Source organism: Nelumbo lutea, chromosome 2 (genome assembly GCF_056320005.1).
Source record: "Nelumbo lutea isolate HS-2025 chromosome 2, American lotus-T2T, whole genome shotgun sequence".
Lineage (NCBI taxonomy): Eukaryota > Viridiplantae > Streptophyta > Magnoliopsida > Proteales > Nelumbonaceae > Nelumbo > Nelumbo lutea.
In genome coordinates, this window is record NC_142685.1 from 21,053,016 (window position 1) to 21,063,834 (window position 10,819).

The window sequence follows — 10,819 nt, forward strand, 5'->3', positions numbered from 1 at the left end:
TTATTAAAATTAAACTAAGGAGAGATTTTTATGATTGTCATAAACTTCAGTGGAGGTTTTTGCATTTTACCCATTATTTTATTTTATTTTAATTTAGTGATACGATGTATTGATAAAAAAATGATAAATTTGATTTAGATTCCCTTTTTCTACCAATCTACCATCTCTACTCCTGAGTCCTGAGAAGAGCCAGAGGTTGCCATGCGGCAGTACAAGCATTCCCTAAATGGAAGAACGAAGGTGAACTTCGACGGTCCGCTTCTGTTCTGCCCATTTTGTGGTCCCACCCCTGGTGTGGTGGGTGGGACTGGTTCAATGTCCACGTCTGGTCGATTCCTTCATTCAGAGTTGGGACTACATGAATAAAGACTGACTGGTAAAACAATAGAGACACAGACACCACCTGTTAAGTTGTAACGTTTTCTACTTGAAAATTCCAACAGCTTAAGTTTTCCATGTACTCCGACCCCGACCCCGACCCCAACCCCGACCGTAACGGAAGTGTCTCCGTCTAGGCGTCTTCACAATTCACATGGGCAGTAAGGTCATTGATGGCCATTGCCAAATAAATACCTTTCAGCAATCCAATCAGGTGGCTCTCGACTGTCAAAGGAGTAAGATCAGTGGATTTGATTGATCACCTTCAAAGTAATTTAAGACCAGTGAAGGGTGTGGGCACCACTATTTATTCCAATCAGGTGGCTGTCAATGGAGGTCGTCCCACATCAGCCCAGCGTCAGTCTTAAGAATCACCATTACAGATTTACAGTGAAGTGAAGTTTATTCAGACTGTTGGTCGGAAGCTGGAACAGAGCAGGAGGGGGAGGGGAGCCCATTTGGCCGTTTCTTCAATCAAGTGAAGTTCATTAAGACCGGGTTTGCACTTTTTTATGGATGGGCCCCGTTCGGATCAGTTAATTCGGGCCTCAACATAAATGATCTTGAAGAGGAAAAAGCATCAAAATCAAAATCGCCTTCGATCATGGGCTCATGGGCCAAAGCAAATTGAACGGAACCGTTTGGTTCAATGGGACATCAGATCAATAATCAATTGAAATTTGAAGTGACGGGATCTGCTCCTCACGAATGAGCGCCTCACAGTCACATCCACAGTGCATTGAAAATATCTCTCGTAATAATAATAAATAAGTACAGGAGATGTATGATTGGATGTATGTATGAGGCGCCTGTGAGGAGCAGATCCGGTCTCAAATTTGAATGCCTTGAATTGAGACTTGAGACAGGCATCATTTCCTCGGTATGTTCACTATTCAGTCACGGGAACAGCTGCGGGTCCCACACTAATCGCCACGTGTAATGGTACGGTCATCGATGCCTGCCTGCCTTCCTTCGGACCTACCTCTTTTAAAAGCCCGCGCATTACCGCACAAAGGTCCAAGGTCCGGAGAAAATTGACAGCAGAATCAAGAGTCAGAGTGGAGGTGAAGGAACGGAAAATGTCCAACGGTCGGAAGAATCTGTCGGAGGTAGGGATTCAAATGCCGGAATCCAAGGTTGCGGCTGATAGCTTCACCATGAGCGGGCCACTCGTGACGGACAGACCAAACCAGAATGCTCGCCCTAAAACGGACCTGGCACACGCCAGCCTCCGCCTAGCCTGCCTAATAACGTCTATATTCTCCTTGTCTTTCATGGCCTCCGCCCAGCAGTCATCCACCATCTCCATCTACGGCTTCAGCTTCCCCGTCTACTCCAAGTGGTCCTTCTCCGATTCCTTCGAGTAAGCCTTCTCCGAAACACCCGTACCTGAATTCTGCTCTTAAGTCTTAACTAAGCACTGGACTTCCTTGTTCAGGGAGTTGCCCTTTTTTTCTATTTTTTTTATTTTTCTATTTGACTGAACTGTCCAGTGCCTCTGATTTATTTACGGGGTCGACCAGAAAAAAAAGGACCTGGAGGCTGGAATTCGATTTTTCCTTTTCTTTTGTAGAAAAAAATTCGAATTTTCAAAGTTCTGTGTTTTCATTCGTTGCTTTTTTGTTCGTGGTCTTGGTACTTCGTTTCTGCTTTCGGCCGAATATTTTAACACCGACAAAATCTTCCGGATGACAATAGAGTACGGGAAAGGGTCTCTCTTGGCCCTTGGAATTCGGATGAACAGAAGCCTTTTCTTTCTTTTCCTTTTTCGGATGAACAGAAATATGACTACCCGTGAATGAATTTCTTTTTCTTCGTTGTTTTGACCAAATGAATCCGCAGAATTTGTTGAGGAATTGCGCTTTGGGTCGTGCAATCTAATGTCGAATTGATTAAGACTCTAAGTTCACTATTAACTCTATTATTACATCTTTCGGTTTACTGGCAGGTACCTGGTTGGGATATCTGCAGCTGTGGCTGCCCATTCCCTGCTCCAACTGATTATCAATGTGATGAAATTGCTGAAGAAATCGCCAGTAATTCCTTCTCGGAGCCACGCCTGGCTTATTTTTGCCGGCGACCAGGTAAAGCCGGTCCCTTTTTAGTTCATGTTCTGCTGTTCTGCAATTTTTAAGATTTTTAACATTTTCATCTTTGAGGTACAACGGAAGTAGGTATCTTGTGTTCAAATAGAAGAAAATTATCAGTCATAAACAGCCTTTGCTTTGAATCTCTCCCGCCGGTTGTACTCAGTGGGCTTCTGGGAAGACTTCAGAAGAGCAGAGTCCATTTTTGCCTGGTCTGGTTCAATTTGTCTAATGTCGTGTTTTCAGAATCTCTGCATCTACAAGAAAACATTAGTTGATACCTTTGAAGCTTGCAGAGTTGCAGAGATTCAGGCTAAGTGGGTAACAACAGTTGCAGTTGAGTGTACCCTTGTGTGAGTGGGCAGAATTGTTGATTCTCTGCAAATTCAGATAGATTGGCCAGCTTCGAAAATAACTTCGTTGTGAAGGGGCATAAAAGAAAATAAAGTATGAAGTAGGAAAGCAAAAATGAAGTTTGTTTCCCTTACTGAACCAAAATGGTAGACACACATTCTTCATTTCTATGGTAGTTAGCTTCAAAAATTTGAAACGCAAAATCTTTTTATAGGTGGCTATTTGTCTTGAAACTTTGAAACGAAGAAAATTTTGTTTTAGGGTACATTCAGTCTCTTTGCAGTTTTTAATTCATTTCCTTTTAAGTGGATGGCGATTCATTACCTTTGTTTTAAGTAATTAAGAGTTTATTTTAGGAAAGAGCGATCTTCCAGAGAAGGGTTTTATTCACTTAGAGTCCTCTCAAAATCTATGGCCATAACATGTACATGAGCTAGACATGCAGGTTGGTGGGGATAGAACTTGAGTGGCTGTTCTTAGGATTCATCTTGGATCAATGGTAAACTAAACTGGATGATCATGATTACTTGATTTATTGCATTCTTTATATAGACTTAGAGAATGTGGAAGCGACTGAGAAAATATTCAATATTTAAAGGTTGCCTTGCTAGTCTGAGAATGCAGGTTCGATTCTGAGAGTGATCACCCTGTGCAAAAAAAATGCATCCAGTCTAACCCTCCCAAGACCCCAGATAACTGGGACCAATGTTGGGTAATGGTCTTTGCTACGATCATATTGGAGGAAGAAGGGGTTTACTTAGTCTGAGGATGGAATGGTTGCATCAGCAAGTCATCTTGTGTTAGCATGTTTTCTTGAGCATGGATAGATTGATAGGCACTTCCTTTCTAATTCTCTGGTTTGCTGCAAAACTTTTCTTGGTTTATATCCATATTGTGCTTCCTTTGAAGTACTGTGTTTCACTAATGATGAAAAAAATTTCAATGTTTCAGTGTTTCACAATATGCTTTATATTTGGTAACTTAAAAAGAGATGACTATGTAAACCGCATTAACTGAAAATTGATGTGGACACGTCATAGATCTAGACCCCAAACCCAAATTTTGACTTAGTAGTGTGGATTAAGTAAGATGGCACAGATCATCCGAGACTAAAGTAGACTGGATACATGTTTACAAATTGAACATTTTTCTGTAGGCTCAGTTTGGAAGGAGTACAAATATAAATATGTAGAGTGCAAAACCTTGTAGACTAGCTTCATATGAAATCAACTGATGGAATTGAACGTGTTCTATATGAATGACTCGTTCTGGTTATTGTTGCAGGTATTTGCATATGCAATGTTGAGTGCAGGATCAGCTGCATCTGGGGTGACCAACCTGAACCGTACTGGAATCCGGCATGCACCTCTGCCGGGAATCTGTAAGCCCCTGCATATATTTTGCAACCACATAGCTGTCTCAATTGCCTTCGCTTTCCTTAGCTCCTTCTTGCTCGCAATCTCTGTTGTTCTTGATGTTATCTGGCTGTCAAAGTAATAGGCCCTGCCTAGTCAAGTTTACACTCATATACGTATCTTATACAAAACACGTCTTTAGGGAAATGTGCTTTCCCCTTTTTTCACTTTTTCATCTTTGGAAAAGGATTAGAATGTATCAGGATGAGTTGTTGCATAGACAGTAAATATTCAAGCAATGCATTTGCTTTCTCAAGATACAAACGGTGTTTAATTCAAAGTGAGCTGCTGTCAGATTTGAATTATGAAAACTTCAATGGCTGAAGGAATTTTGATTGAACCGCTCAAATTTATGGTGGACTACTACTAAGCAGTAGCTGTGCATATTGCCATTTTGTACAGACTGAATTTAGATCCATCTCCCCGGACCCCGGGTTTATGCACCAACTGGGTTTACAACAATCAATCGTAGGTGACTGGTTCAGTGGCTTATGGCCAAACCTTCGTTGATTCTCATAAAAGTAGTGAGTTGAGATGATATAGTTTTGTACTCGTTTTCAATAGCATTTGAGGCCACAATGATCCTAATAGGAATGTGATCATATCTGATTGAGAAAACTGAAAATCAGGTTATTTCTGGAATTCCTGAGATGAGCCCATTTGTACTATAATTTCTTGAAAACTGAAAACCTTTTCATTCTAGATGTAATTGTGTGGAGCAATGCTAGCACTATCTCCCATGATAGGACATGATCAAGCACAATGAAATTCCATGGCCTATGCTACCTGCTACCATTTCACTTTGCTTCCAGTTGCAATAAAGGAGTATATTCATTTCAATTCCAGAGGTTTTTCAGGTAATTGGCCCCTAAGCGGCTTTCTACCATAGACGGAATGGGACCGTTTCCAATAAAGGAGCAAAAGTTTTTTCGATGAAAGGAGACTTGTTGCTAATAATAATTTGAGTCTGATTACTATACTGGACAGGCAACATACCTGAAAAACTGAGAATTAATAACCAGTCAAATGCCATTTGTTCAAATTCAAAATTTCAAATGGATTTTTTATGGGTTAAAGTCATTCAGGTATAACACCTTTTGGCCTTTACCACATGTTTGATGTTCTCTTAAAATCAGCTAAAAAAAAAAAAGGAAAAGAAAATACCATGGCTCTTGTTAAAAGTGGTAGTAGAAGCATGGTTTCATGCACCATTGTCCAAACGTGCACCCTGTGGATCCTTCGGTTTTCAGTTCACAGGAAGCATGTACCTCCAATGAGAGGTGAATACGTCGTCTCATAGGTCTTGGCAATTAACGGGGCTTCATGTATTGCCGGTTCAACCACACTAATAGACAAAAAAAAGAGGGAAAATTCCTGTAATTTGGCTTTTGAGTGACAATTTGGTTCCCAAACTTTAAAATACAACAATTTAATATCCACATTTTTAAAATGTGACAATTTAGTACCTGCCGTTAACTAGTCCGTTAATCAGCCATTAAGTGACATTTAAAAAGTCAAAAATGTCATTCGAATGCCATCTAATTCTCTTTATCAACCATCCAAACATTGATAAAAAACTGAATAGTCCTAAATCCTAACCTCTTCTATTCAAAAAAGTCCATGACTGCTTAGAAGAATCTAGAATTTGGGGCTATTTATTTTATTGTCATTGTTTGAATGGTTGATAAAGAGAATTAGATGGCATTCTTAGGGCATTTTTGACTTTTCAAATATCATTTAACAATTGATTAGCAACAGGTACTGGATTGTCACACTTTAAAAGTTTAGGTACTGAATTGTCGCATTTTAAAGTTCGGGGACCAAATTATCACTCGAGCCAAAGTACAGGGTACTGATCAAGAATTTTCCCAAAAAAATCAAAATGAAGCTTTGAAAGCACAATTTAGAAGTCTCATTCCAACTCTCCTCCCATGCTCTCTCATCCGAGCCCTAGCCCTAGCCAGTGACCAGACCATCAGTGAAACCCCTGTGCAATTGACGTTAGATGGCGACAAGGTACCCTGATGGCCTGATCTCCAAACCAAAGGGTCCACAAGATGCGTGTTCTAAGCATACAGATCTTTAACCATGATTGACAAAATAGTGAAACACTATGATTAGAGCTTTAAAGCATTCGAATTCACAAAAATTTGAGCCTGAGAGCTGAGAAAAGAGAAAAGTGGAGGAGAGGGGAGCAATGGCACGAGAGTGAGTGGAGTGGATCAATAAGAGGGGTCTTAAAAGTATTGATAGTAATTGACTTTCTATTACTTCATGATTTATTGTATAACCCAGGGGGAAAGGGCTCCAACTCAGGTGTTTTACAGTAAATCTGAACAAACCAGGAATATCTCAATTCAGAAACTGATTGGGGGCCAAACACCCTTTGGTCATAGGAAAGATTTAAAAACCATGCCACATATCCAGGATAAGCCTTTGTTTGACAATTCTTCAACTTAAAGGGTTTCAAATTTTGCAATATCAGTCAGGAAAATAACAATAAAAGATGGGGTACAGGGATAATGTTGACTGAAGGATTGAACATGTTTCCAATCCAAAGCATCCCTCATCGAGTAAGCTTCTAATTGGCTGGATTAGCAAAGCTTATTCTTTATCTCAAAACATTATTGTTTTTATTATTTTTGGTGGTTTTAAACCCAGACCTTGGATCAATCCCGCATTTAGCATTGTAACTATTGGTTGACTAGCATTTTTTTCTGTCTGAAAAAGAAGAAAAGAGCAATGCTTTTGTTGGACTAAGATCACTAAGTTTAGCCCTTTCAAACAAAACAAAAAAGAACAATGAAATAGTAATATCATGGAGCTACATCAGTGATCCACAAATTGCACATGACTGATGAATCAAGTACCATAATTTCGTGGATTATGCTTACCACAAAAATCCTGTGTGCAAAGCCTCATACGGATCACTAATTGGGGTGCATTACTAATCCTTTTACTATCCCATAAAAACCCAAGAGCTTCCGAGACCCTTTCGATACGCCCCTACAGTGGGTGTATCGGAGGTCTGATTGGTCCAAGGGGTAGAGGAGACCTAAACCAGCCCCCCCTGATCTAGTTGCAAAAAAAAAGGCTCCAAAATGTGTATCGATTCGCTTGATACATCCCTATCGATGTATTGGGCGTGTCAATATCTTGAACCTTGCATTTACCCATGTTCTTTTATTTCTCTGGTAAATAAGACAATGACCATTTTATCCATAAAAATCCATTATCAAAAGAGGCATTTTTTGTCCCATTCAAGTGTTGCAACTTTCCTCTAGGTGGATAAATTATTTACCCAAGAGATGGGTATCACTTACCCAGAAAAACAATCTCTTTTTTTTTTTTTTATGAATCCCATAAAAACCAACTTTCCCTAATCCACATATAAATCTCAAAATAGAACATGGAATTCTTGGTCAAAAACCAAATAGAACATGGAATTCAGGAGTGTCCTTGTCATTAAAGAATGCCCATGATGGCTAGGATCCGCAGTTCCTGAGAGCAACTGGTTCGGAAAATCATAACGAAACACTACCCATCATGAATGCCAATCTAAAAAGAATAAAAGATCAATATCCAATGCCTGAAGGCTTCAATTGTTATAGCAAAATATATTGCTAGACAACATGTTACATGAAAAGAAACCTTCTACTTCAAGAGTCCTAGTCCACAGGTTTCATGTAAAAGAAAGGAGAAACAAATTTAGATTCTTATGCACACGCACAAAGGTTCAATCATAACCAGATAAAAATCTCTCCTAACGCCCTTTCTCAAATCCAATGCGGGTTCTACTAGAACCTCTGTCATAACCATCACGCATTGAAGATCCAGCACTTGCACTCATGGTCCCTCCGCTCCCAACTTTTTCCATGGCCTTCTTACCCTTCTTGACCTCCGTCAAGAACTGTTCCAATCCAAATGGATCAGCTTCTTCTGCCTGCTTCTCAAACTCCACTGCGCCACTTCTGGGAGCTGCACTCTCAGGGACACCAGTAAATGCCCTGTCAGGTTTGAAGCGATCAGTCTTCATGATCTTTTCAAGTTGCTCACCTGCACCTCCATACATATCAGCATCCGCATCCTTCTTAGGCCTGTACAAGCTAGACAGGGTGGACTGTGCAGTAAACAGGCCCTTATCATATAAGTTGTATTGGTCATCAGTTGCGAATCCAGAGTCCATTCCTTTCTCCTGGTTGAACAGCCTCTGGTCATACATGACTTCCCCGCGTCCTGCTCCTGTACTAGCCATACCAAGCGCCACTTTTTCACTAATATCACGGTCTCTATCACGTGTGATCTTACTCTTCTTACCCATTGCAGCATCTTTGGCCTCCAATCTTCTCTCTCGCTCCCTCTCCCTGCGTCGCTCCTCACGAATCTTTTCTCGCTGCAGGCGCTCCTCCCTCTCTTCCTTTGTCTCCCTCACAGGCTCCTCTTTTTCCCTCCCTCTTTCATAATCCCCCCTCACATCACCACTATCCATCATTGTCCTATCGGTAGGGATGGGAATAGCTGCCGGGGGTGGTGCACCCCCAGTCCTCTCAGCTCGGGCTTTCTGAGCCAATGCTCGCAGCTCCTGCTCCTTTCTTTCCTTCTCCTTCAATAGCATCTCCTTTTGGACCTTTGATCTCATTGCAACAGCTTCTCTAGCTTTCTGTTCCGCTACATATAATGCCTCAGAAAGTTTGGCAAAATTGTCATTAATCTGGACTTCTTGAAGGCCTCGTCCATCTGCTGCAAGACGTTTATCAAGTGGGATTGTATAACCTTTGGGGTTCTTCCAATTAGAAATGCAAGGTGGGATTTTCCAATCTTGCTGATCTTTCACTGTTACGGGACGAGGTGGGGAATGCATAACTGGCACGGGTGGGGAACCCATGGCTTTTGGAACTCTTTTGTGCTTGAACTTTGGCGGCTCAAGTGGATCAACTGGCATCTCTACCATTCTAATTATTCTCTCTTTTGCACCTGAATTGAACGCTGCTGACTGTTGTGATGGTTTATACTTAATGAACTTTGAGTCAGATGATTGCGTTGGCACATTCTTCGGTTGTGCCGCACTCAATCGGACATTGACAATTTTTTCAAGAGCTGCTTTTGTGCGCTCTGTTGTTTCATCTATCTCTTTTTCCAATTCTTCAGATTCTTTCACTTCATCTGTCAGAATTTTAGGGACGAGATCTTTATGCAGCGAGTATACAATTTTCGAAGCATTCTCGTTCTGCTTAACAATTGCATCAAAGGCAACGTTTCCATGGGAGTCCACAGTAAGTGGAAGGATTTTTGAGCCTGGCTTCTGATCTTTCCTTCCCATGCCAAGAGGGTACTGGGCGACATGAATCTCAGGAAACGCACCGCCATCTCCAAAATCCTCGGGCTTTCGGGGCACAAAACCAGCACGTTTCAAGTATGGAGGTACTGGATTGGCTTTGGCAGTGGTAGACTGTTCTGCCTCAGAAGAACTAAAGCGTTGCTTGAACCATGGGTCATTTGAGTGGTCGTAATACGAGGTGGTCAATGATTTAACAGGTGGAAGTAGTTCGTTTAGTGCTGCCATGGCGAAACCACTTAGGGGAATAGAAAAGCACCGGTAATCTCAACCCGACAATCTGATAAAAAAAGATAAAAAGAGAAAGAAAATAAACTAATTAGGTGGAGAAAATCAAACAACGTTCATAGATAAAGAGAAAACAACTTCAGTTTATGCTCTATTCCGAGATCAGATATTGAGTCATGAAATCTTAGATGCTGATCATGTTATTGAGACATGAAATCTTCAAAACAGGGGGAAGGTGTATTAAACGACGGAACCCTAACCCTAGAACCTGAGGAAGGTGTATTAAAAGACGAAACACAGAAGGTGTAAATTGAATCAAAGATTCAAGATTATAACATACCCAGACAGATCCATATAAATCTAACCCCAGATCGAACCAATCGTAGATTACGTTCGTGAGAATTAGCGGTAAAGATTTTTCAGTAGATAGATAAATAAAAAAAAAGGAAACATTCACAGTACAAGAGAGGAACAATTCATGTACCGGATGAAGAAGAAGATCAAGTTTCGATCTATTAGGTTTAACTCAAACCTACCGACCTTCCTTCTATCGAATATCGCTGCAATGGAGCCGGAAATATAAAATAAAAAGAGGGCGGCGAGAGGAGAGGGAAACGCGTTGAAGTCCATCCCCCTCCCTATTTGGTTCATCTAGCTTCTTTGATTGGGATTTCATCCCATCCGTGCATACACACGGCACCACTTCTACCGTTGGATTGGATTTTTTTTTCGCTTACGACTGATTGAGACGACTCACGGCTATCGATAATATACCATCCCTGTGAATTAATTGGGAACATCTCCCCCTTAATACTATGCAGAAAATGAGATATTCTCATGTATAACTGCGATAACGTGGAAAGGGTTCGAGATCCGGGCTCGATTGAGACACGACTCACTTCCTACAAAAAGGTTCCGATCTAGTGTATGTGTATTACGCGTCCATGAAGTAAAGCCGTCTAGATTTTGAGCGGGGATTTGCTGCTCATGACAAAAACTGTGCGTACATCGCATCGGACCCA

General features: G+C 41.0%; 1 protein-coding gene and 1 pseudogene across 4 annotated transcripts; one reads left to right on the forward strand and one right to left on the reverse strand.

Moving 5' to 3' along the window:
* The first annotated feature begins 1,381 nt into the window (after nt 1–1,381).
* LOC148869067 (CASP-like protein 3A1) lies at nt 1,382–4,498 on the forward strand. Its single transcript, XM_088972701.1, has 3 exons — nt 1,382–1,741; nt 2,327–2,462; nt 4,104–4,498. The coding sequence occupies exons 1-3, from the start codon at nt 1,458–1,460 to the stop codon at nt 4,314–4,316; spliced, it is 633 nt and encodes a 210-aa protein (XP_088828827.1). The 5' UTR covers nt 1,382–1,457; the 3' UTR covers nt 4,317–4,498.
* A 3,295-nt stretch (nt 4,499–7,793) lies between these two features.
* LOC148869068 (SNW/SKI-interacting protein A pseudogene) lies at nt 7,794–10,578 on the reverse strand (annotated as a pseudogene). 3 transcript variants are annotated; one of them, XR_016107424.1, is made up of 2 exons: nt 10,338–10,578; nt 7,794–9,849 (listed from the first exon to the last, which is right to left on the reverse strand). The product of XR_016107424.1 is annotated as an SNW/SKI-interacting protein A pseudogene, transcript variant X3 (transcript). The 3 variants fall into 3 exon arrangements; XR_016107422.1 differs by having other exon boundaries at nt 10,282–10,578; XR_016107423.1 differs by having other exon boundaries at nt 10,138–10,413.
* Nucleotides 10,579–10,819: the final 241 nt, after the last annotated feature.

What these genes read in the sequence shown, in the direction of transcription:
- LOC148869067 (XM_088972701.1), top strand. Translation starts at nt 1,458, where the DNA reads ATGTCCAACGGTCGGAAGAATCTGTCGGAGGTAGGGATTCAAATGCCG. An exon ending in TCCTTCTCCGATTCCTTCGA is followed by an intron (nt 1,742 to 2,326) that starts GTAAGCCTTCTC and finishes GTTTACTGGCAG; the next exon opens with GTACCTGGTTGGGATATCTG. An exon ending in TTATTTTTGCCGGCGACCAG is followed by an intron (nt 2,463 to 4,103) that starts GTAAAGCCGGTC and finishes TTATTGTTGCAG; the next exon opens with GTATTTGCATATGCAATGTT.